Source organism: Tripterygium wilfordii, chromosome 13 (assembly GCF_013401445.1).
Source record: "Tripterygium wilfordii isolate XIE 37 chromosome 13, ASM1340144v1, whole genome shotgun sequence".
In the NCBI taxonomy this organism is placed as follows: Eukaryota; Viridiplantae; Streptophyta; class Magnoliopsida; order Celastrales; family Celastraceae; genus Tripterygium; species Tripterygium wilfordii.
In genome coordinates this window covers 123,108-149,477 of record NC_052244.1, presented here as the reverse complement: position 1 = coordinate 149,477, position 26,370 = coordinate 123,108, and the positions used below count along the sequence as shown (strand labels likewise).

The 26,370-nt window shown below is 37.8% G+C and overlaps 3 protein-coding genes across 6 annotated transcripts; 1 reads left to right on the top strand and 2 right to left on the bottom strand.

Annotated features, from left to right (window-relative positions):
• Positions 1–2,603: 2,603 nt before the first annotated feature.
• On the bottom strand, positions 2,604–11,165 carry LOC120013137 (myosin-3). Its single transcript, XM_038864829.1, has 18 exons — positions 10,884–11,165; positions 10,513–10,713; positions 10,286–10,381; positions 9,845–9,897; positions 9,529–9,625; positions 8,443–8,516; positions 7,555–7,666; positions 6,976–7,086; positions 6,286–6,362; positions 5,355–5,421; positions 4,983–5,048; positions 4,619–4,726; positions 4,377–4,507; positions 4,112–4,178; positions 3,944–4,008; positions 3,762–3,852; positions 3,221–3,291; positions 2,604–3,141 (listed from the first exon to the last, which is right to left on the bottom strand). The coding sequence occupies exons 1-18, from the start codon at positions 11,031–11,033 to the stop codon at positions 2,781–2,783; spliced, it is 1,998 nt and encodes a 665-aa protein (XP_038720757.1). The 5' UTR covers positions 11,034–11,165; the 3' UTR covers positions 2,604–2,780.
• Positions 11,166–11,491: 326 nt separating this feature from the next.
• On the bottom strand, positions 11,492–18,808 carry LOC120013295 (phosphatidate phosphatase PAH1-like). 4 transcript variants are annotated; one of them, XM_038865051.1, is made up of 11 exons: positions 18,412–18,805; positions 16,313–17,958; positions 15,623–16,227; positions 15,446–15,519; positions 15,008–15,092; positions 13,921–14,007; positions 13,625–13,697; positions 12,660–12,703; positions 12,406–12,534; positions 12,228–12,326; positions 11,492–12,068 (listed from the first exon to the last, which is right to left on the bottom strand). In XM_038865051.1, the coding sequence occupies exons 2-11, from the start codon at positions 17,799–17,801 to the stop codon at positions 12,015–12,017; spliced, it is 2,739 nt and encodes a 912-aa protein (XP_038720979.1). In that variant the 5' UTR covers positions 17,802–17,958; positions 18,412–18,805; the 3' UTR covers positions 11,492–12,014. The 4 variants fall into 4 exon arrangements, with proteins under 4 accessions (XP_038720979.1, XP_038720980.1, XP_038720981.1 ...); XM_038865052.1 differs by having other exon boundaries at positions 15,623–16,218; XM_038865053.1 differs by lacking the exons at positions 11,492–12,068; positions 12,228–12,326; positions 12,406–12,534; ... (1 more) ...; positions 13,625–13,697; positions 13,921–14,007 and adding an exon at positions 14,405–14,649 and having other exon boundaries at positions 18,412–18,808.
• A 3,143-nt stretch (positions 18,809–21,951) lies between these two features.
• On the top strand, positions 21,952–23,774 carry LOC120013297 (protein CANDIDATE G-PROTEIN COUPLED RECEPTOR 7-like). The gene has a single exon (XM_038865056.1). It carries the CDS (start codon positions 22,053–22,055, stop codon positions 23,358–23,360), a length of 1,308 nt encoding a protein of 435 aa, XP_038720984.1. The 5' UTR covers positions 21,952–22,052; the 3' UTR covers positions 23,361–23,774.
• The last annotated feature ends 2,596 nt before the right edge of the window (positions 23,775–26,370 follow it).

The window sequence follows — 26,370 nt, the reverse complement described above, 5'->3', positions numbered from 1 at the left end:
GTGACAGTAGAGCAATTTGGTAAACAAGCATCATGTAATAAGGACGCATCAAAGGTCATATGATTAGTCGCACCAGAGTCAAGAATCCAACCGGGATCTTTTTCAGAATTTGTTGCAAGAAGGGCTAGACCAACACTACCTGACTGTTGGAGAAGAGTAGGATCTACCACAGAGTGAGTGATATCAACTGGAGTAGTGGAAGCCATGGTATCCATTGAAGAAGGAGTCGGTGCCATTGGGACTGTAGGTGAGGTGCATAGCGCAACTTTACCACCTTTTCGAGCTTGTAATCGCTCTTTGTGAGCCTGCCACCACTCCGGATATCCATGCTTTTTGAAGCAAGTATCTACAATATGTTTGGTGCTGCCGCAATGAGTACATTTACCACCAGTAGGTACTGACAGTGACAAAGAACTTGTTGGAGTTCCATATTTTCGAACTGCCATAGCCATCTGAGGAACTTCTGAAGACATCATTGTATTCCGGCGAAGTTCTTCACGTCTCACAGTTGAGAAAGCATTATCAGGTCCAGGTAGAGGATTAGTACGAAGAATATCTCCCCGAACAGAATCATATATATCATCAAGCCCAGCCAAAAAAGAATAGACTCGATCTTCATCAATTTCAGCCATTCGAGTCTTAATCACATCTGGCTGAGTAAAGGTAATTGGACGACGATGATCAAGCTCCTGCCAAATAACCTTAAGATCGGAATAGTATGCAGCCACAGGTCGCCCTGCCTGCTTAGTTGTCATAGCTTTTCGAGACAGATCATACAAAATAGATTTATCAGCACCCTCAAAATATGTTTGAGACACAGCATCCCAAACATCATTTGCAGTGGGTAAACGAATAAAAAGATTCATTATATCGGCCTCCATAGAGCCAATAAGCCAGCCTTTTACAGTAGCATCCTCCATCATCCACTTGTTATATGTAGAGTCACTAACAGTAGGTTTCGAGGTCGTACCTTTGAGATATTCCATCTTTCCTCGTCCAGCAACGAACATAGTAACCACCTGAGACCAAAGAGTGAAATTTGAGCCATTCAGTTTGATCCCATAAGGAATAGAGGTTGGTTCTTGAGTTGGCGTCACCACAGGTGGAACTATAAGAGCACCGGATTCAGCCATGAGTTGTTTGTAATTTCTGGATGAGATTCTGGTTCAATGGTGCAATCGGCACCTGTTATGGACGAAGCAATCGGCTTCTGTCGGATGGTTGGAGCAGTCGGCCCCTAGTAGCTACGGTGATGGAGAGGTAGTATGTTAAGAGAACCTTGCTCCGATACCAACTTAATTTTGCAATCAATTTCTTTTATTGAAGTGGGAAACACCTATATAGCTATTACATTGGTTTACAATCAATGATCTACGTAATTACAATCTCTATCAAAGTCACTATCAAAGTCAACAATTGAGGCATCAATTAGTCAACAATTGAGGCATCAATTATGAACTTAGACAAATCAATATTGATTGCCGAATCTTCAATTAAGGAAAGTCTTCAATCAATATTGAGTTTGTCAATAAAGTCTTCAATCAATAAAGTAAATCTTGGGTAAATCTTTGACTCTATTCAACAAGAAGGAGAATTGTAATGAATATAAATTAAATTAGTTGCACATATATAGATAGCATTAGCATAACATGAATGACAATAAACTACATTCAATTAGAAGGAGATCAAGGTTATTCACATTCCTTCCTTGACCAAGAGTTCATCTAAATATACCCTTGTTTTTACTCTATACACCCCCCTCTCTCTTCTTTTTTTTCTCTATACATCCCCTCCCTCGGTCCCACCTCTTTTATATTTTTATAATCTGAAATTTATTTGGCTAAAAAACAGTATAATTAAAATACAATATCATTAAAATAAAATAATTATTAAAAAATAATACTATTGAAATATAATATTAGAATTTGATTTTAATACTTTGTGTTATGATGTGAATTTTTTTTGTATATTTATAATTATTTTAATTTATTCACAATGCGCGTATATTTTTCGAGACAAATAAACCAACACCAATGAACTGTTGGATATGGGACACCTTATCGCATCAAGGTACAACATCATCTTGCATCTCACAAAGCGATGTACAATCTTTAACTTTTTTTACCATTGCGATCCATCACTATTGGATATGTGAATAATAACCACTTTGTTCAAGTATTTATGAGTGAGAATTATCCGATACCCCTTATTATGATCCAGTGGTTTTTCATACAAGTATGATTGTGCAACAGCATAGACGATACCATATAAGAAACAACTCCGTGATTATGAGAAGCTTGTTCATTCGATAAATGTACCTCAATCCATTGTAGACATAACCTCTGATTAATGTACTTGTATTGATAACAATATTGTTTTTTAATAATATTGTTTTTTTATCAAATAAATTAAAAATTATAACCAAATAAATTAGAAATTAGAAATTAGAAATACATAAATTATACAAATTATACGAATATAAAAATATAAATTATAAATTATACAAATTTAACATTTAATTATAAAAATATAAATTATAGAAATATAAAAATATAAATTAAAAAATATAAAAATATCAATAAATTGAGGTGGGGTTGAGGGTGTATAGAGAAAAAAAGTTGAGGGGGTGTATAGAGTAAAAATATGAGTGCATTTAGACTTCACACAATAGAATTTCCATTTTCCAACGTTTTTCAGTCTGGAATATCACCAAGTACCTGCCTTTTTCAGTTACCATGCCTAAAATCCACAAACTGAATAAACTGTATTGCCTTTGCTCTTCAGATGGTGGTCTTCGGCTCCGCGAGTTCATCAAACTCCCATTCACCAATCTCTTCCGTTGAATCTCTGCCGTCTTTTTCCAAATCTGATGCTAGCTTTTCCATTTCTCCCTGGATGTCCACAACCTTCCCTAACTTACCTGAGGTATGCTTCCATTTTGCACCATCTCGGCTGTCTGGAGTTCCTCCTGGGCTCTGTTTTGAGGTAGGAGAAAGACTTAAATGAGGCTCGTTGCTCCGTGTCGAATTTGATTTGTTCGTCGGAGTTTCAACTTCCAAGGTTGGTCTATCAATGGATTCGAATTCTTCTTTTATCTTTTCCAAAGCATCAAATAGCCCTCTAACCTTATCATCATCTTTCCTGGATACAAGAAGAGATCTTACTAAAAGAAACGAACATTGGAAGAAAGAAAACGTTCAAGCAATATAACATTTTGTACCTGTAAACGCCTTCATTTTCAGCATAAAAATGTTTTTTCATGGCATCCACTATGCTTAGTGTGGTCACGAACTGACAGCAAAAGTTTAAAAAAAAAAAAAAAAAAAAAAAAACAGAAAGAAGTGAAAAGGGGAGAGTTATACTCTATATTATTTAATTGTAAATGCACCAAACAATATATATGAGGTCATAGTCTTATCAAAATAGTAGGCATTTTAATTTTAGATGTATATCACAGTAATCTTGTAATATTGTGATCTATTGGGCATCAAGAGTTTACAACTTAATATAAAAAAAATGCATCACTTTATACATCACTTTGCATTTTTTTTTTTTTTTGAAAAACAAAGGAAACTGTGTCATTTTTTTCATAAGTGTAGCATGTTTCGAAAAAAGATTAAAAAAACAAACAAAAGAAAAGAAGGTGTTTGAGGACTACCGATGAAAGATCAGGTCTGAACATGAAATCAAACAAAGAGAGACTACAATGGAGCACATGACCTTAAAACAGCACAATACAGGTAAGGGAAACTCGTGAGTACCTTGGCTTCGATATCTAGGTATTCCTGTTCAAGATTTTTTCTTGGGTTTATTGATTTTGAAGTTTCATCTATGCTCTCTGCTACTCCTGACCTGCCACAAAAAAATACAATTATATTATGAGAGAACAATTATAGGCTTCAGGAAGCACCACAAGTTATTTTCAAAGGCATAAATACAGAACCCTTGACTTGAACACAAGTTCTCCACAAGTTTCCTAACACGAGCAACAAAAGGAGCCAACTCTTCCTGATCAAAGAAACAAGGCATGCGTCCCAGTAAGGCAACAGGAAAGAAAATGGCAATGTTGTACGTTTAGCAATTACCTTGGCCGGGAAGAGAAAAGGAATACCTTGTAACCAGAGAGAAAATGCATAACCAGATGCACAAAATGATCTCCATATCTCTCCAATTCACCCCTTAAGCATGTACATAGAAGAATTTATCAAATACAAAGGATCTAAATAAATGGACAGATGAGAATGGAATACAAACATACAAGCATACGGCAAGTTCATGAGATATCAAACCCCTTCCAATGTCAATAAGGCAACTATGAAACAAAAGGTGCCCACATTAGATACATTAACAGACCAGTAGAACCCAGATGGACATACTTGACCTGCTTCTCTTTTTGCTCAGAATACGTGGTCTGGAAAACCCGGGTATCTTCCAAGAAATTAATGCACCTAGTGACAACATCAGATTCTATTTTATACGAAGCAACTGATCTTGACAGTTCGTCTTCCTATCATGAAAAACGATTCAAAAGTTAAAAAGGAAAAAGGTAGGAATGGTGAACGGGGAATGAGGAAAGTATAACCTAGTGATATGAACAGTTAAGGAAAAACGATAATACCTTCATTTTCAAATGCATAAGAATCTGATTACTTGCTTCATCGAATTGATCCCGTTCTTCCCTGGCATTGCGAAGGCGTGCACGAGCAGCAGTCAATGAGGTATTGACCTACAATAAATGCCCAGTCATGGAAAGATATTGAAAGAACCAAAGAAGGGTAATTTTGCAAACTAGAGGACATGGATGGAGATCGGTAAGTGTTCACATACAAGCACAAGCCACATGCATCGGACACAATTTCCACAATCATCATTCATCAATGAGTATCATTAAACATAAAGACAGAGAGAACCGTAGTATTAGAAGAACTAACTCAAATATATTGCAGATGAATGGCCAGAAGGCTATATAGGGAACTGAATACCTTTTTTAATTCAGCTTCGAGGTCATCTTTTTGCTTCTCAAGTTCTTTAATCTCACCTGAGAATTCCTGGAAAATGTCAAGACAACAAAGTTTAATTCATCTTACAATTAAATGGATCAGAAAGAACACAAAACAAACTAATTTTGTTGGGAGATGCAACAAAGTGGTGATTAGACAAATACAAGGGAGAGAGAGAGGTGCGCTGAGTGCGCATATGCAATACGTCAAACATACATAATTTAACTTAACATATAGCATTGCCCACAGTTTCAGGTTCAACTCAGCAAGAAGCAGCTAAAATTTAGCGATTTTGTACACACCTTGACATATATTTTAATTAGACAGGGTCATCAATTTTTGGTTGTAGTGTACCTTCTCAAGTTCACAAACTTCATTTGCTTTTGCCACACGATAGTTGAGAGCCTCTTCTTTCTGATGTCTGTATAGAACACATGGTGCCAGAAAGGGAGGGGAAATAAAATAAGCCCTGCCTTAGATAATTCAGTAAAAGTTGCAGACGGAAAAAAAGAGACACAAACACTTCCAAAAAAAAGTTTCAGAACAATTGTGTAGAGACTTAAGATCTGTTTATCAAATGCAAGAGGCAGTATCTGTCAAAAGGGGGGAAACTGAAGTGATTAAAAGCAATCTACCAAGCCTCCAAAATTATTATCCCTCTGTTTCCTACTCCGAAGAAGTGGAAAAAAACACATAATTTGATGGTGGATGCTATATGGTGGGCATCCATAACAAGTTAAGATATCATATAGAGTAGAGGAAGATACTATCTATTATTCAAATTGGAGGGACTGACAAAAGGAGTTTCAAGAAGCCACAATTGGGAATGTAGTTATGGAAGCTAACGTAAAATTTCACGTCACTGTTTTGTCATGTAGGCGAACATGTGACCCAGTGGCAGAGTTGCAGGGACACAACCTAGACGTCACAGCCTCATAGGTTCATTCCTGAAACAATCTTTCCACATATCATGTGAGGGTAAGGTTTACGTACATCTTGTCTATCCCTAACTACTGCGGGAGCCTTGTGCACGAGTATTGTTTACCTCAATGTTTTGTCATACAGCTTCCAGCACAGTCTGTTCAAGAAAAAGTGCGAAAAAATGGGGTTTATATGAAGTATGTTTCTTCGGTGGCCAGCGACCTTATATGTAGCTGGAAAATGATCAATAAGAGAAAATTGACTTGCAGGTCCGACTAAGATTATGTTTACCCATTAAAGCAGTTTATGATCATCTTTATCCAACAGGATGGGCTCAACACTAAAGAGAGAAATTCTTCGATACCTGTGGTCTAAGACACGCTCTTCAGCTTTTAAAGCCAAATTAACAAGAGACTCGGATAGAACTTTCAATTTATCAGCCTACAAAATAAATGAAAAGTGAATCATCAGTAAGAGTAGCAGCACAAACAAACAAACAACCAAACTGCTCTCTTTTTTTTTCTCTCTGTTTTGAATAACCAAACCTTCTTTTTTTTTGGCTTTTGATCAAGTATATTCAAACCTAAGAAATGAATAAGTGCATCTTAACTCAAGAAGCGATTTTATGTATGTAATGGTCCCAAGGATAGATGTCCGGAACACTAATACTTCAAAGAAGTTGAGTAAATTTGAGATCTCTTCGAAGCAATTATTTAGGAGCTTATCTAACATACACATACTAACAGTATACAATATCTATTTTAGACAAAACCTGCTCAAGGCAACATGTAAATATCCCACTTATGCTTTGCATCTTAACAACTACCCCAAACACAAGTTAAAGTTGCAAAAATAGTTTTTGTAACCTAAAATATCAATGGCTTCTTGCAGAAATCATTCTGAATTTTGATGCACAAGGTTATCACCGGAAAAATTGTGATCCAAAAGGGCAGGTCTGAACACTTTTTTCATGTATAGACAGCAAAAGTTTTCTTGTTCTTTCTTTTCCTTTTAAAATCATTACTAAACTACAGATCCCAAAAGAAAAACAAACCTTTTGAGCGTGAAGCTTGGGAGAATCCCCATTACTCAAATATTTTTTCTTTAGTAATAGTGCCTCCAATTTGGAATATAGTTTAATTTGCCCAAGTGCATCTTTTAGATCCTGCAGGAAAGCAAAAGCTTTTTCCATAATGAACCATAAACATACTCTATAGCATGAGACACAAGTTAATTTATTGCTGTCCAAGAAGTCCAGAACTTAGAAAGAGAAACAAAGCAGCTGCTAACCTACAAGCAAAAATTAATAAGGCTTAGCCAACAAGACAGCTGAAACCCCCAACTCAAAGGTTTCAAGGGAAAGAATATAGAATAGAAACCTTGAAAGAATATAGAATAGAAACACTTGCAAATTAGTTGAATATAAGTTAAAAGAGAAGGAAAGCGATGAATAGATATGCTCATCTACCATTCACCCAAATCTAGACAAGGAATGAGATATATACTAAACTATGAAGAAAAAGGGGTGGAGTTAATTCTAATGTACTATGACTTCTTGTGCATTTTGAATTCATGAAGGTCAATAAAATTTTACCACAGTTAACTGTCAACTTGTGTGTGAGCTTAACCTCACCTCAATTTCCACATTTCCGACAGATGAGTTCTCTTGAACCTCATTTGAATGCTGCTGATGAGCCTTCATTTTGCTAACTTTTTCCATTAAACTGCAGGCTTCAGCATCTATTCTGAGAGCATAGAGCAGAGAACAGATCAAGAAAACAAGCAGGAGGAGAATAATTATACTTCTGTAGCTTACAGTCTATGAAAATAAAGACCACACATATAATGGAAAAAGAAACCAGCAGATCAGAATAAGTTTCTTCTGTTCAGAATAATTGTTGCTATTTGGTAAGAGTGTGATAATTAGGACTGCGTCTTAGTTCACTACCAATCAGCTAAGCTCAAGCAGCACGTCAAGTCCGAGATTGATATTAATCTCACCAACCTTGCTCAGCCTTATTTCACTCAACTAAGGCATCCTAATCTTCACAATCTCCTACAATGTGAATGAATCCCCTGATTTCACAACCTAAAGTTTTACATTTTATTCAACAAAATGGAGCCATCAACAGAGATGTAAATAAAAAAAAAAATAGAATGATTAAAATCGGGACTTAAAAACAAAAGTAGATATGGAAAGACTAGTGTCTAACATTTCACTAGGGAGAAAGTAGACAGAGGAATTACTAAAGGCAGAACAGTGTGCAGAAAGTCAAGACACATTACAAACAGATGACTCCAATCTACAACAAAAAGGGAGCCTAAACCTTCAAAACAGAATCAATCTAGTGGCACAGAAGATGGAACATAAAGATAAGAAAGCCGAAATTTCAATTATCAAAAGTAATAAGAAATCTGGCTGCTCCAGAAAGGTTAAGGGCTGCTCTGGTAAGGCACATATATGGAAGATGCAATCTGTGACAGATGCATAAACACATGCAGCTATTGAATCCTGGATCACCTTCCAAGATCAGCATTGATTTTCAGCCCTGCAATCGCAACTTGAGCATATTGAAGCAACTCTTCACGTTTTGCCTGGAGAGAAAATTGAGGAAGAGTGAAGAGAGCATATGTTAAACAAAAATTGAGCAGAAACAACGTAGAAAGTTCAAGAGTAAGATTGATATGCAGGGGATACGGCTGGTCAGGCGCAAGAAGATATTATCTAGAAGCACATAGCAGAAGAAAATCATATCTATTAAAATGCTCACTACAAGGCTTCATCTATTAGAAAAGTGATCCCTTTATTGACTAGTACTAATTATCCTCCCAAGGCCATAGGCCTGAGGGCATATGGCCCAATCACGTGGGCAAAGCAATGCAAAATTCCGAAAGGAAAAATAAATGAAGAAGCAAACTACAAGCTAGGCGTGAAACATCAAGACCAGATCTCATAAGCAAACAAAATTGAGCCTTAGAAGGATTGTTTAACTTCTCCAAGATTTTGGTTTCTCCTCATTCCTCCCCTCCATGAGACTATTAGTGACAAAGCATGAGCTCTATCTCTGTATAAGTCTTTCCTACTAGAACTGCCTCTCCATTGAGCCAACACCTCAACCACCAATCTAGGCATATTCTGGAAACCACAAATAAGAAAAGCTGCAGATGCAAGCTGTCATACTGCACAGTTATGAAGCACATTCAGGTTTAGCTCTTAATCAAGGATGAGAGCAAAGGTGGACATTCTATACTGAAAAATGAACATTGTGACAACAAAAACCTATAGCCATTTATTTTAATTGCATATTGACAACACCAGGAAGAGAAGGGAAAAACAAATATTATTTCATAATGCGGGGAAGGGGAAATGCATCACATCAAAGGAAAAAAGGTACAGTAGTAACAGCAAGCAACAATGAATGATGCCCAAAATATCAATCAAATAAAGATGATGCATTAGATTCAAAAGATAAAGCCCTGCGGGCATATGCCTATTTATAGAAGCATCCAAACAATGATGAGAATAGAAGCACTTTCGGATTCCAGTTGTGGGTGTCTAAAATGATATGCTTAGATGTAAACTGAAGGCATGTATACCATGCCTTACCAGTACTTCATCCTCGTAGTTTGAGAATGCTGTGGCCATATCCTGTATACTGCTTATTACTGCAATATGAACCTCCTTATCTCCTGAAAGACAGAGCCTGTATATAACCAGATATGGAACTCAGATAACACAATACGGGCCTGAAAGAAAAATATTAGTATCAACTGACAGTCTGTCCTCGTAAATAAATGAAATGTGATCTCCAAGCAATTTAATTCCGGACACAGAAGCGTTAAAGTTACTAAAGGCTTTAGAAAAAGCAAGATATTATCTAATTTAAGAAAAAAGGAGGAAGGACAACAGGGAATGCTCTTACCCAAATATCTCCTGAAGTAATAAAATTTCTTCGTCATTTGGTGCTTCAAGAATCTGAGTCATACAAAAGAGTGAACCTGCGGTTAAACTCAATGGATCAGCAAATACAAGGCCCAGCCAATAGTTATCTGCATAGAACGACACGAAATTGAGAGAACAAGTAGGCATGGAATCATTATCACTGTCACAGTGCTAGTGCTTCATCACAATCATCAAAACCTCTGTCCCAATCAATTTGCGGTTGGAAATTTGAATTATAACAAAACAAGTAGATAAATCATCCTAGAGGCCCCATAATTACTAGTTTATGCAGAAGACACATGCTATTAAAAATAATCCAATCTGAGTTCTCAACTACTGCTGTAGCCAAGTTCATAAATTTGGAAACCTATAGCCTGATGACAATAAGCAAAAACACTGGCTAAGATGGGTTTTGACTTACCAGCGACAATGCCATGCCTTCTAGAGCTTGACTATGAAGGAAAACATCGCGAAAATTCATTGGTTCTCCTCTGATGTCAGGGTCAATATAATAAACCTGCAAAAGTTATATTGCAAAACTAACAAATAAGCGAACAAAGCAATACAGAAACTACCCTACCGGGTCGATCCAGCAAGCAGCAAGCCAAACACAAGAGAGAGAGAGAGAGAGAGAAAGGAGCAAAATACCAAAGTGGGTTTTCGAGGAGAATCTTTGGAGTCGCCGGAAATGTAGTATTCTTCAGGAGAACCAGGAGAAAGTCTATCAACTTCCTTAAGCGCAACCAACCACCTTCTGAGTAACTGAAGTCTCTCTGTCCCTCGACAGGACACTGAGAGATCCTCCAATCTCTTGACTGTAAGCCGAAAGCTCTGCAGATTACGAGCTCCCTGTTCCACCAAACCCGAGTAAACCAATCAAAGAAAATAGAGGTATCAATATTTGATTTGAGAGTAGATATATATCTATTTGTTTGATATTTTTGTCTGAATGATGAATCGAATCAATGAATGCATATGATTGAATGAGTCTAAATGCGAAGAGGGAGAGATCTTGATACAATGCGGTCCTGGATGATCTTGGCGCCCTCGGTCACGGCATTGCCAGCATGAACGACAACGGAGTCTGCGTAGTTCCGGACGGTGCGAGTGATGTTGTTGTTTCCTCCAACCTCCACCGCCCTGTTCACCGCGGTCCTTAGCCACGACATCTCTGTTTTTTTTCTTCCTCCTCTTCCTTTCTCTCTCTTGAACTTGAACTAGAAGAAAATAGAAAAGGGAGGGAGAGAGGGGGAAGAAGAGAACAAGTCAACAATGTTTTGCGCGTCCTATGCCTGTCGTTTCGCTGGCTCGTGGTTACCATGGATTTTATTTTAGCTTCTTTTTTTCGCTCCTCGTTGACAATTTTAGCAACTTATTTATTATTTATATTTCTATAACGATTTCTAATAAATAAATGTATGTTTGAAATAAATTTTACTTTTGCTTCATTTATCAAACCACCTTGAAGTTAAAACCATGTTCATTTCAATTGAGGGGTGTAAAAGATCGTAGAAATCGAATCAACCATCAAATCCAACCATTAATAGGTTGTTTTAAAAAAAATTATTTAGAACCGATCCATAACCGACCAAATAATCATTGATAATCAATTGATTGTTCTGTTAAATTCATAAAAAATGACTAGCACTCATTCATTTATGATTTTTTTAATACACTCAATATACCCCTAAACAAATCTACAAATTATGTAAGCTATCCTAACACCACTATTAGAAAAAGAATAATTATGTAGCGCACCAGTAAGTCTACAGTGATCAAGAATAATCAACTCATGAGGTCTTGAGAATTTCGATCTTAAAAAATCATCTTCAAGACTGCTCAAAGTTGCACTAAACTAATCCCAGTAAGGTATCATTGTATTAGTACAACCCGAAACAATGATATCGATGAGCAGTGAGGGAGCTTTTATATTATTCAATGGGCAGGGGCGCTCCATCAATTGTCCAAGACCCAGACTTCTTGTACAACATGCATGTTTACAACCAACAAATGAAGGAGCTCCGCATCAATTCCAGCACAGAATGCAGGCAATGGAAAGTATATTGAGCGCTACTTTTGTGAGAAGCTTCAAGCCACGGACCATCTCTGATTGCACAAGGGAACCGTTTTCCACCACCTATAGGCTAATTTCACTCCATGTCCAGCAATGGCACTTTCCAGTAATTCCATGAGTTATAGTCTTCCTGCATATGTATAAATTATCATCCTAAGTTCTCAATAGAAATAAGAAAGATCATAGGCAGTTGTTGAGGAGCTGATACCGTTTCATTTTTTATTCCAGCATTCGATATTAGATCCTTTTTCCAACATATATGTTTGCTTATGTGTATTTGATCACTCACCTGCTCAACCAACAAAGTCGGGGGGAACATGTCGTTGACAAGAGTGTGCAAAGATGTGTAGGACTTCACGTCTATGCGATGGCTGATGGCTACCTCGCCCTGTAAATTTATATTTATTTTTTAGCTGAACAAAAGAATCCTGCTCACCAAATATCATTGCCAAAAAGGGTATAGATACCTTTGGGTTTATAATGAATATTTTGCCTTTAGGAATCCCAATTTTCCTGTAACTAAGCTCATCAGTGTCTCTGTTCCCAAAACCCGCATAAAATGGGTTATAATCAGAGGGGAAGAGTTTTCTGATATCCTGCGACATGTGAAGTTAAGAGCATTCATAGCATCACTTGGAATGAGAATCATAAATTCATAATCCATGCCAACAATGTTCAAGTCAATTCCCAAATAAAAGGTCAAGAACCTTTGACATTTTACCTGTAAACATGCAATCTTGAATTCATGTGGCGCCCTTCTAATAACTGCCAAGAGTACTACTATAATCAATAAAACACCAAATTCGCTGTAGAGAAGAGTCAACTGACATCGAAAGCATGTATAACACAAGAAGAACAAATACATCTGACCGTGAAATGGGATAAAAGTTGCATGCGTTATCTTAAAGTCAAGAAATAACTGGTGGATTCAATAGAGAGCTAACAAGTTAATATGCAGTCACCAGTGCAGAAAACCTCATCCATCAAAGTTACATAAAAGTAAATTTAATGTAAACGTTAATTCGTTAAGTCAGACAGAAAGGATAGAGAGAGAGAGAGAGAGAGCGGATGCACTAATTGCACTTTTGGTTCTGCAAATTTGGACCTTTCCCTCCATGGTCCATAACATTAGAATTTTACCTTTCAGGACCTCTCATCTCTTCAACTTTTCTAATTTCACCAATGAAATGCAGATTAAGATGGAACTAAAGAAAAAGGGACAGAATTTTGTCCAAAACTCAACAGACCTCAAAATAAACTGTGGCATGCAATTACCCTCATAATTCAAACTATGTGAGTAACTGTCCTTGATAATTCAAACTTTGTAACTGCCTCTCAGCAGAAAGCATGTTAATGTATCATCTGCTGTGCGCCCATTTATTAACATGACTGAAATTAGCAAGTTATTCAAAGATAGCTCAGTGCTGAAACTAAATTTGCTCCAAGATAACATATATTTACATCAGCACCTTAATTGTGATATTTGATCTGATTCTCTTATGTAAATCCATTTCACAACCAATTTACACATTTGTAGGCACTTAGCAATCAGTAAATAATCATGGTATATTGTTAAGTGTGATTATCATGTTCATCATTTACAAAATTGAACTAGCAAACTGAGTATTATATACAGCAAAATGAAGCATTTTTCGGAGAAACAAAATCAACAGTACAAGACCAGACCTTCTCGATATAATGACGGGAATAGACCATCAGGTGAAATAACAACAGGTCCATTTGGAAGGGCCTTCCCATCCTGCAAGCACAGAAATATTCAGGTGGTTAATGCAATCTACAGGCACAACTTAAGTTGTAACCAATACAACAATATTATCCACACAACAATTGCAATCTCAATGCTGCAACGCTACCATGCCCAGTACAGAAAAGATGACAGAGACAGGAGCCCTGTGATATTTGCAAGATAGATTTCTTAAAAGTCAATACAAGGTGCTGCAAGATAAAGGACCATGTCATACCTGTTTCAGGTTGAATAAAAAATTCCTGGTCAGATATGCCTGAACAATTGCACGTGCACTCAGAAACAATAGCTGGTAACCATTCTCCTACATAGAGATTCGGAATTCAACATCTGATAAAAAATGCTCTATCTTGTTCAAAACACAATATCTTTTCATCCAGGAGCCTTATAAGAAGTTGTTTTAACCTTTTTCACAAAACATATACGTTAACTAGCAATCATTAGTTCACGGAATAAACAAAATCACAACCCTGTTTGATAGACTTTTGTTTTAAACTAATGAAGCAAACCTAGTAACTTACACATAGATGTTAAAGAGTATAGAACGAAGGCAGCATTACATTATGAAGAAAATTATTTGACTGATCCAGTAGACGCAGGATGACCACATTCTGTTACCACTGTTATTTAATATCCAGGATTCTGACAGAAAAATGAGCAGTTCTAAAAAGATTTGCGACATAAATACCGACACACAATCAGAAAAGATATGGACTTCCATTATACATTTCAAAATCCTTCCTAGTAACATGTCCAGAGTGAGCACCCTTCTCTCTTCACCTCTTTCATCTCAATGTTCCAATAACAGCTGGTTTTTTCTCTATATTTCCACCTGTTTTCATTATTGAAAAATGGACCCACTGGATAACTGAACCTTCCATCTTACCAGATACTGTCCATTGATGCATATCCAAGGCATTCTTTTAACCATCTTTATATTATTACTCTGTTAGAAAATAACATCACTGTGGTCGTAAAAATCAATATGTTCGCAGCTGCAATGTGGATAATACATATCAGGTTAAATTCACAAAATGAATATACAAGTGGCAGACTATCGAATGTGGAGGTGGAAAGGACCATAAATAATGCATGGATACCTGAAATTTTCATTAGATGAGTTCACTCATGGTACAAAGACTGGCAAATTCACTAGAGCAATAAATCAAATCTGAGAAATTCTGTAATAATGCTACATGGATTACCAAATCCAATGTTTTGACAATCTAAAACAGAACACTCACATACATGGAAGAATGAAGTTAATGATTCCAAAACTCTCATATGCTAGACAAGCAAGATACCTTTATTGCACAGAAAAGCTTAGCTACACCGGATTGCGTCCAGTCTTTTCCAACCAGAGGCATGAACTGGCCTAGCACATCAGACCTGAAAAAATATGCATCAAGGTAATGCACAGGGCATATTCGATTCTGGCACAGAAAAATAAAAAGGAAACTGCCACAGAATTAGCAAAAAGAGACTGGCACAGACTAAAAAATTAAATTGCTTGCATGAGGCACTACCCTGACTCATTATTTCTGTTGATAATGACCATGTAACATCCTCAAGAACCATTTGATTTAGAAACCAGAACATGGATTTGATAGCTAAACTTCTGGTCATTCACTTTGAAAAAAATGTGAGGCAAATAATCAAGAAGCAGATCCTGATGAGTTCAAGCAAGTTGCAGGAACTATCATACTAAGTAATCCAATAAGCTCTGTTATAGAAAGCCGTACTTGGTAATTGTTCCATCAACGTCTGAAATTACAATCCGTGCGTTCCATTTCCATAAGTAGATATGAGCATCAACCTGTTGAAGTTTAACATTACTTAGCAGGTGAAGATGAAAACAATCACATCCACTAGATGTCATCATTACATTCGAAGATTTAAATTCAGGATAACCAACAAACCTGTTGCTTTCCAAGAACCCTAGTGGAGAAACTAAATGTTATCATATTTTGACCTTCTTTCAGATTCAAAGATGCTATCTGCTCATTCGTGGGAACATTTGTTCTGATTAACTGCTTGTGAGGAGATTCATTTCCACCCTGGGACGATGCAGCTGTTTCTGCTTGTGAGTTCTGAAAAGCGGATTCAGAGTCAACAAATACCTCCTCGCTAGATGAATTACTGCTTGTGTGCTCAATTGTTTTCACCCTCCTAGATGGAATAGGCCAAAGCCTCCATCTACGTCCTGAAGAAGTGGGAGTAATTGGAGTATCACAATCCCCCAACCCCGTACCATCCTGTTCCACAGGAATCGCTTCTACGTGCTCAATAGCTAAGTCTATACTGAATGCAGCCATTCCAAGCATAACAGGAGCAGCTTTCTCCCATGTCAAGTACATTTCTCTGAACCTGATAATTAAATTTTCATTCTCGATAATTGATGCTGCAGAATTTTTAAATTCCTCAACAGATACATGGTGTGCATCAAAAACTTCAGCAGCAGCGGCGAAGCCCATTCCAGCCCGGAGTTCCTTCCCACAGAGTGAGATCTCAAACCCTGCAAAATCTAGATGAATAGAAAAGTTATAATAATATATATTGATCATGTCCTGAATCAAGATCATTAATCAGTGAGAGGATGGTACTTATACTTGAATTAGTTTGTATCACTCTGCTTGAAATAGCTGTTTGAGGTTGCACTATCTCATCTTTAACGCATTCATCTTCAGGTTCAGAACTTCGCAGGTTACCATCCATTGCGTTTTCCAAGGCACGAACTTGTTTATCTTTCCATTCTGTACCATTACCAGCAGAATGAACAGGTATGCTCTCAAGCCAGGTATGCTCTTCTTTTTTCCCTATCAATTCAACTTGAACCTGTAAAGGGGCTTTATCAATGCTAGAAGAATCAGAATTGCATGGTGGAGATAATTCATCATTATTTCTGATTTCAACAGCACCAACATCTTCAGTTCCATTGACTGCTGAAAGACTTTGAGGAGATTCCTTTGGAGAATTTTGAACATCCTGAGGAATTTCTTCGAAATGGGTATTTCCCTCATGTTTGGTCAATTCTGATAGCTCCAGACAACTCCTGAACACCTCTTCACTCTTGATGATAGCAGATGCATCTTCTAAGTCACTATTCATGTGAAAATCTCCTTCCAGTTTAGGGGTGTCCTGAGTTCCTTGGTTATTACAGACATGTTCTACCTCGCTTTCATAAACTTCCAGGTGTTGGTGACCCTGCAGATTTATGTCACTATTAATGCCGCAAAGATTATCCGATAAGACATTTGGTGCAGATGCATTCATCTCACTGGTATAATTAGCATCCCATGGATTATCACTAGGATTTAGCTCCTCACTGTCTTCACAAAAGTCAGTCCCCTCTCCTGGCCCAAGATGAAATTGAGGTGTGCTTAGCTGTACATTCTCAGTATTTTGTTCTGATGACAAAATGGGGGCTGTCAGTACATGACCATCCACACTCACCAGGATAACTTCTGAATCGGAACCCTGTGGCTCCCCATAAGACTCACCGTCAAAACTCTCATATCGGTTAGATTCATATTCTGATAACTCCACTGAACCCTCCAAAGAGGACTGGTCATCTTGGAATTCGTAATGCCTCCTGTCTCCATCAGATTCTGACCTTTCTATTCGGTCTGCACTTAAGGAATCAATTTCATTTCGCAGTTGAGCCACCCCAGAATCAGAAACACTATGTTCAAGCCTGCCAGTATCAATAGTGTTCTGACCACCATTTTCATTGGTTCCGTCATCAATTCTACCATCCTCGAGTCTAGCATTCCCAGTATTAGAATTCTTAAGAATCCCATTTGTCTCGCCTTCTTTAGCGGTATCACCCTCCCTTATGAAATATGCTTCACCAGAATTATCGAGATACATATGAAAATTGGCTTCAACGCCATTTACATTTATACGAACAATCTTCTCAGCTCCCTTGAGAACACCCTGAAATTTACCAAACCTGACGTACCATGGGGTGCTTCGAAAAGTCCCATCCTGTTGCTGAACCACAATCACATCAACAGCCCCACCAAAGGGATGAAATGGGGTGGCGACAGAGTACACACCTTGTGATATAAGGCTCCCAACTTTGCCCACCACATTCATTTGGTCAATCCACCAATATTCTCACAAAATTTTAAAACTAATGCACGAGATCCTTTATATGATTTTTTTCCCCCGGTCTTACACCCAAATAAGTTACTTTTTCCAGTGCACAATAACAAAATCTTCTACAAGACGATTCTCTTTATTCATGCAGCAGCTGCATTGAATTCAGAAAATTCAAAATAGAACACGACAGAAATCAAAAGAAGTGCAAGGAATTAACGTCACAAAGTCGAAATCAATACCCATTACATGGTGAATTGAAAACACAACATTCCTCTTGGTTGGTAAGAAAAAGAAAAGGGGGAAAAAGAACAAAACCTCGGAAAATTTGAACCGGCAATACAAAGACAATAACCGTTTAACCAACTTGCCTCAAACATTGTATATAAAAAAGAAATTCAAAGAAAAAGGTAACACTCCTTTCACATTAATATGACCTCCTTCCCCTAAAAAATTCTCAGCAACCACCAAAGTGGCATATCTCTAATTCAACACGAAATGAAAGAAAATTATAAGGAAAAAAAGAAGAAGAAGAAGAAGGGAGAACTACATTGAAGATAAATCATGAGCACGAAAGGGAAAAGAATTCGCAGGACGGTAAACTTACAGATTTTGAAGCAATCGAGAATCAAATGTTAGTAGGATAATCCAGGACCTAAATAAAAAACTGGGAGAAATTTTGAGGTTCTCTTCTTTCAACGTGTCCTCCTGGTAAGGTAATGTCGATTTTGCAGGTTTTGAATTCCTTGATCCAACATTGAATTTTCTATGACCACGCGTGAGGATTCTGGGAGACTTGGAAGTATGGACTTTTTTTTCCCCGGAATTTGTTTGTTTGGAAACAAAGTAGTTCTGGAAGAAAAGAGAAAGAAACACCGACCACCCAATTTGTATGTTTTGGGATCGGATTGAGCTTCAGCCTCAGCCTCAGCCTCAGCCGGCAATGTTTGAACAGATTAGAATATGAGATGACCACGTCTGGTACTTGCAGAGTTCCGAGCCTTTCTTGAAATTAACAATATTTTAATTAATGCAACATCAAAGAAATAAAAATATAATTTTCTAATTTATTGGATTATTAATAAGAGTTCAAAATTGGATTAGCTTGAGCCAATTAAATGAAGTAATGAACCAACTGAACAAATTTATGCTTTCTTAGGTGCGGTTTTACTTAGTATAAGGCTACTAGATTGTTTTTTTAAAATAAAATTGCAAACTTCTATTTAATTATATTTGCTACTGTACCTGTCTTGCCCCATAATACAAAAATGATTATACAAATAGTTAACCTTCTATCCATATATAACCAAATAATATTATTATACAATATATAAATATATATGTGTGTGTGTGTGTGTTTTTTAATAAAAAAATAAAATTGTTGGATTATTAGTTCTTCTTCACGTCGGGTGGCAGCTACATATGAAAAAACAAGGGAGTGGCGTGCACGTGTTGCACATGAGCGCTGCGAACGTTACAATATTCCAGTCTCTCCATCGGATAAGCACACCACGTCACGACAATCCTCGAAGCAGAAGGGGGGGGGGAAACAACCGAGTATTGGGCATTTGGGCCATTACCCCAGCTCTCATGGGTCTTTTTCTGGGCTAAGGATCCACTCTTTCTTTTCACCTCATCAACCAGCTGGATCCGGGCCCAGGATTCATGACCTTCAAATCTCCCCCTCCTCCAATTTTACTACCATTTCTTTTTTAAAAATTAAATAAAAAAAGCGAAATTAGGGGAAAGGACAATATGGTAGTTATATATTCTAGGGAAGGAAAAGATGGAAAAAAAATTAGAAAAAAGTATATTTGTATTGTATTGATAAAAATACCCCTAAAGATATCTCTAAAATCCATCTATAGTCACACGCGTGATGTCATTCTTCTTCCTTCATGTCAACCACCGGAAATTTACCACCTGGTCACCATTTTCGATGAACAAACTACCAAAATAAAGCTCTAGGTTGGCTCGATCAAACTCCAATCATCACTGGCCATCGATTATCACTTCATTCGCCAAAAAAGCTTCTTAAATCATGATCACCATTTGAAAAAGAGCTAGATCCGGCCGATCCGGCCAACTCCGATAACCATCAGCACCACCAATCAACTCCACGGACCAAGACGCATCACCTTTGAGGTTTTATTGTTTTTTCGAACTCTTTTTTTCTTCTTCTGAAATTGGATAAGAATCTGCAAATAATATATCTGTTTCATATCTGTTCTTATATGTTATCTGTTTTGGAACTTCAAACAGATAACATTTCTTTAAAGACAGATAACATTTCATTAAAGACAGATAACATTATGACAGATATCAAATTAATCGAAACAGATAACATATCACCTACAGTTTGCAACAGGAATCATAACCAAAAAAACTACAAAAAATCACCACAAAAACTTTCGAAAATAATGATTGATGATAGATCGAAGGAAAACTACAAGTTTCGTGGTGAGTATGATCAGATCTAGAAATTCAAACACCGAGAATATCCAAAGTCAACAAGATCGCAAGGTGAATCATTATAGAAATTCAAAATTGATGCAAGATTCATATTAGAAAATCAATTTCACGAAGAAAATTGGAAAGAAAAATATTCCCTACAGCTATAGTCGTGAAAGAGGAGCTTTCGTAAGTGAGAGAGGAATTTATGTAAACTTTATGATTAATTTTTAAAATTTAAATAATTAAACTAAGGTTATTTTAGTCATTTAAAAAAATTAGGATAAGAGTTTGTCATTTTTGGAATATTAGTTTAAAGTACATGGACTTTATGGAATAAGACTTTTAAAAATGTCCTTATTGGAACAAAACTCTCCCATGAATGACTTATATTTAATTTTCTCTAAAAAAAAATAGTATATTCGTCTTTAAGGATTACAACAAAATAAAAGTAATTCATTCAAATACTAATAACATTTTCACACTAAATATTTAAGGAATATGTCAAAACTACCACATCGGTAGTTGTTGGATTATAAATCCAACATATAAGGTGGGTCAATCACCTTAACACATAGAATCGGTTTTTTAAGTGAACTTTGGAGGTCGATTGGGTCGGATCTCCCTGGCCTAATCCAAGGGGATAAATTCGTGAGAGCCCAATTCCAATGGATTTAGAGCGAAAAAAATGTTGTGTGTGAGGATCCAAATTATAAGAGAGTACATGCACTCTTCTTATAATGAAAAATTGAAAATGGATGTTGCGAGTTGTAATGTTTGTGTAATGTTTAAACATTAAGCAAAACTTGCTCATAAAGGGAAAAAACATAAAACAAAACTTGGATTCTCAAAATTATATACCACAAAAGTACCATATCACAAATCAATACTCTGGGGGAATTTTCTCCCACACTCAGGTATTGTGCGATTCGGGTTAGGCAAGGTCGCGACCTGTTCCATGCCTCTACGGCCCATCAATTCCATACGCATTTATTTATCCTCACCTCTCTCACTGCCACACCCAGGTATTGTGCGCCTCGCCTCCCTCACTGCCACATCCAGGTATTGTGCGATTCGGGTTAGGCAAGGTCGTGACTTTGGCCCACGACTCTACATCCCATCAATTCCCTACGCATTTATTTATCATGGCCTCCCTCATTGCTAGAACTCAAGACTCTTTAGACGCGAGATATTTTCTTGAAATAAATCTGTGAGGTTGATGTGCTTACTGATCAGCCTACCCTATGGGGGACTGGACTAACCGATGCATAGGTGGCCAGAGCAAACAATTTCTTAGTAGACGAAAAATATCCACCACAAGACCCATTAATCATCTTCTTTGTCATTCAAGATAATACATGTTCCATATTTACCATATGTAAATTTTATTCAAGGCCGCTGCCTGTTTTTAAGAAAGAATTGTATTTCTTTGTTTGTAAAATTATTACAGATGCTACTGAATTGGGTATTTTCTTTGTTTTTGATGCAAGAGTGTTATTTATTTGTTATGTTTCTAGATGAGCGTTCTCATCTATCTAATTTGTGATGGTTTATTATAATAGAAGTTCTTTTATTATTCTAAAAAATATAGATGGGAAAAAAAGAAAAAAGAAAACCAAAAGGTTCCCGTGACAGTGACTGTGAGCCTCTGAGGACCGTGAGGCTTCCAATGGATTTACGTGAAAAATAAAATAAAATATATAATCGACCATTCGACCCTCGCGTCTTTCCCGAACCAACAACCACTTTCCTCCTCCTCCTCCGCTACCACCACCGCGTCCCACGTAAAAGACGAAAATGCGCTCATCCGTCCTTCTCCTCTTCCTCCTATCTGTATTCTCCCTCACCAGAGCGGAGATCAAGACTCTGACAATAGCGGACGACAATCGCCCCATGATCCTCTTCGAGAAATTCGGGTTCACCCACACCGGTCATGTCACAATCTCAGTTTCTTCAGTCTCCGTTGCCTCCCCCGTCAATGTCCCCAGCCCAATACCGTCAAGGTTAGGCTTCTTTCTCCTCTCCGAGGAGACTCTGATCCAGGTCCTCATCGAGATCCAGCAGAACCCACAGTTCTGCGTCCTCGATTCCCAATACATCAATGTCCTCTTCACCTTGCGTGAACTTGCTCCGCCGCCGTCTTCATCCTTCAATCAGTCGTATCCGGTTACTGCCCCTAACGAGTACTCTCTCTTCTTTGCCAACTGTGCGCCCGAGTCCCGGGTTTCCATGTCTGTACGCACCGAGGTCTACAACCTCGACCGTGACGGCTCCAAGGATTTCCTCTCCGCTGGCCTCACACAACTGCCCTCCCTCTACTTTCTATTTTTCCTCGCTTATCTCGTCTTCCTCGGCTTTTGGGGCTACATCTGTTACAGCAGCAAGCTGTCCGTCCACCGGATCCATCTCTTGATGGCAGGGTTGCTCTTGATGAAGGCTCTCAACCTGATCTGTGCTGCCGAGGATAAGCATTACGTGAAGGTTACGGGAACCCCACATGGATGGGATGTACTGTTCTACATTTTCCAGTTTATTCGCGTTGTGTTGCTTTTCACGGTTATTGTGTTGGTTGGAACTGGTTGGTCGTTCTTGAAGCCATTCCTGCAAGAGAAGGAGAAGAAGGTGTTGATGATTGTGATTCCACTTCAGGTGTTGGCCAATTTGGCGTCAGTGGTGATCGGCGAGACTGGGCCGTTTATCAAGGACTGGGTAACCTGGAATCAGGTGTTCTTGTTGGTGGATATCATATGCTGTTGCGCGATTATCTTCCCTATTGTGTGGTCGATCAGATCTCTAAGAGAGACATCGAAGACTGATGGGAAGGCAGCGAGGAACCTGGCAAAATTGACTCTTTTCAGGCAGTTCTACATTGTGGTGATAGGGTATTTGTATTTTACGAGAATTGTGGTCCTTGCACTTAAGACCATAGCTGCATACAAGTACGAGTGGGTGAGTAATGCGGCTGAGGAGATAGCCAGTCTGGTGTTTTATGTTGTGATGTTCTACATGTTTAGGCCGGTGGAGAAGAATGAATACTTTGTTCTTGATGAGGAGGAAGAGGAGGCTGCTGAGCTGGCTTTGAGGGAGGAAGAGTTCGAGCTCTGAAATGGACGCTTTTAGCTGCTGCACTGCCTCACTTGTTCCAATACTTCAGTGGATTTAATCATAGAATTGCTGGGTCAGGTCTCTGATTTACCTTCTTTTTTTATTTGTGTTACAAGAACCGAAGAACGCTTATATTGATCAAAGTAGAGCCTTTATTTCTTGTTAATGGAATATCGTTGAAATCTGAATCTTAAGGTGAGTTCGAACTTTGTTGTCTTTAAATTCTTTGGAAATGTTTGTCGACCATTAGGCTTTACCCTATAGCCTATGCAATATGAATCATTAGATGCATCTGTTGCATTTTGATATTGTTGGTTGTTTCACTTTCTGTTGATTGTTGCTACTTGACAAGGTTGAACTTAAGTTCTTGGATGATGGGAGTTTCACTTAATGTTATTATAGTTAATTATTCTAGTCGATATCAATGCTGGTGAAGTTTTGCCCTTTCTATGTAATTTTATATAATAGACAGCTCTCAGTTTTAATGATCCTGGATAATATACCATATTAGACAGCGTTGGTATTTCTCTCACATCTATTTTGGATTTCTGGGTAGGATGGTTCACTGAATGTAAACGGCCACTGTGTATTTGCCTCTACTCTGAGTCTTGTGATGGAGCAATAGCTGTGGCCTGTAGTTACTCTAAAATATGGAAATTTTACATTTCAATCCTTTTTTCCTTTCCTAAACCTGATGATGCTTATGATTGTTAAGGGGGCGAACTGGCCATACCATACACTTTTTTTTTTTCTTCCCCTTGTTGTGATCTGCTGGCTGAGATATGATTGGGAGAGCTTTGTTTTCTTTAAGCTTGCTACCATCCATGGTCTTTTTGCAACCACTGGTTCTTCTGAATTAAAGTAGATATTTATTTTTTTCTAATAATTAATGAAAGATATGAAATTGACAATGAAACAACTTATTCCCTTGTGAGTTTTTTTCTTTCGTTGATTGAGTAGCTTGATGAAAACTGAGGTGGCTAGTGGTGGCAAAATGTCTGCATGTGATTTCGTAATTTTCACTAGATTTTTTCATTCGGAAAAAGAAGCTCTTGCAATTTAGCATGATTCTGCAATGTGGGAATGCTTTACCTACTAGGCCTTAGTTGAGACAATGAGGTGTAAGAAACCACTGAAATGCGTATTGTGGACTAATAGGCCCCTTTTGAGTTTTGAGATAGGCTACTTCAATCTTGTTATACTTTTTAGCATATGGAGGTGGTGTTTTTCTCCTTCTAGTTTGCCCAATGCACGACTGTATGCATTATCTGGCCTGACTTTTGTCAGCTTGATCTTGTTCAGAGCTCAGGTGTTGTAATTATAAGATTTGGTATCCCATAATGTTTGGTAAAATACAGTTTGAAGATGGCCATCAAAAATTTTACCAGATTTGTGAAATGAGAAACTATCTTCTGCCTTGTTGGTCCTCGAGGATTGGAGTCCAAGCCATTGGTGGTGGAGGCCAATTAGTGAATACAGTGCGGGACGGGATGTGTATCAACTGCAATCTAATTTCCTTCATAGCCAATATTTGAGAATCATTTTGAACGTTAAAAACTCCTCTATATTGTAAATATTGACTTATCATATCTGAACTGTAAAATAAGTTTCTACTTCCATTTCCATGCAGCCACCATAACCTGAGATCCATCAGGTATGAAAGATGCCTTGCGATAATAGAGGATTTCACCATGCAACATTATTACTTCTACTTATGGCAGTACAATGACTACAATTTTTTTATTTTTTTTTTTGGTAACAATGAAACCTGCAGTCATATTGTGTTTTAGGTGCGCACTTGATAAACCATCAGATATACACAATAACGCACAAATCACTCAGATCCGGCAAGTACATAGAAAAATCCATGTGCCTTTAGTGGTAATAACAATGACTACTTCACCAACGAGAGGTGGTTTAGTTGACAATCGAGTGTTAGACATATGTGTGTTCAATATTCGTGTTAGATTCCAATGAGAATCATATTTCTCAATGGTGTTTTCAAAAAGGACAATGTTAGAGACCCTCAAATCTATGTGGCATTAAAATAACCATTGATTAAAAACACACATGTAGGGTCCACTTTACATCCAACACTCCACATTAAATGGAGGACTTTTGGGGATCACTTTTTGTACGTGTTAAGCATTATTCTTCCAAAAAAACAAAAAACAATGACTACCTCTGTTCTAAGAATAAAATGTCATCGGAAGCTTCAACCTCCTCACATCAAAGGTCAGCCAGCCCACTACTACCATTCATATTTCTTCATCACGAGGCCTGTTTCTTAAACTCGAATCATGATGGGCCACCACTCGGCGCCTGTGCCGAAGTGCCGTTTGGGCTAACGCTACATAGGATCCACTATGATGGATGGGCCTCTTTCCGTGTCTTATATAAGTGCAGCCGAAATTGGTTGACTTTGCGTTGACCGTGAACTCTCACACCCCATAAATGTTACGTAAAAAGCGGGACTATTTGAACCCCATGAGATGCTAAGTTCACCCCATTTTCTCGTGAGAAAATGAAATCTTATAACATTCTGTTTCTCCCTATACTTTTCAACGGTGCATTGACAAGGGTGAGGAAGTCGTCGCCTTTGTTACTGCAACCATGGAGTTCTTGGACGAGGGTAGCAGGCCCCAGTTCCAGAGGCGGACCTAGCTTGTTATCACTGGGGGCACGGGCCCCCAGTCATTTTTTTTTGTTTATACTAAGTACACTATGTTTATGACAAATTAACCTAAGGCCCCCAATCAAAAACAAACAAGGCCCCCGATCCACTAATTCTCACCTAACCCATTAACTAATTTTGACCCAATCCAACACCCATAAATCTGTCTTAAGCCCTAACTATATCTTGTCATTTGTCAAGCCTACCTATCAAGCCTAAGCCTTCAAATCTCCTCAATCTCTCAACCTATCTCTCTCCCACTCCCATATCGACAAACAATTAACAAAATCCTAAGCCCAGTTACCCAAGCAATAGATGATTTCGAATCTTCAACGG

Excerpts from the sequence above, each read along its gene's own strand:
- LOC120013297 (XM_038865056.1), top strand. The coding sequence starts at position 22,053 with ATGCGCTCATCCGTCCTTCTCCTCTTCCTCCTATCTGTATTCTCCCTC.
- LOC120013137 (XM_038864829.1), bottom strand. The coding sequence starts at position 11,033 with ATGTCGTGGCTAAGGACCGCGGTGAACAGGGCGGTGGAGGTTGGAGGA. Across the intron at positions 9,898-10,285 it reads AAGGCATGGCATTGTCGCTG|ATTCTTGAAGCACCAAATGA; the intron begins GTAAGTCAAAAC and ends TGTATGACTCAG. Across the intron at positions 9,626-9,844 it reads TTACTTCAGGAGATATTTGG|GCTCTGTCTTTCAGGAGATA; the intron begins GTAAGAGCATTC and ends GGTTATATACAG.
- LOC120013295 (XM_038865051.1), bottom strand. The coding sequence starts at position 17,801 with ATGAATGTGGTGGGCAAAGTTGGGAGCCTTATATCACAAGGTGTGTAC. Across the intron at positions 15,093-15,445 it reads GTTGATGGAACAATTACCAA|GTCTGATGTGCTAGGCCAGT; the intron begins GTACGGCTTTCT and ends ATATTTTTTCAG. Across the intron at positions 13,698-13,920 it reads TTTTATTCAACCTGAAACAG|GATGGGAAGGCCCTTCCAAA; the intron begins GTATGACATGGT and ends CTGTGCTTGCAG.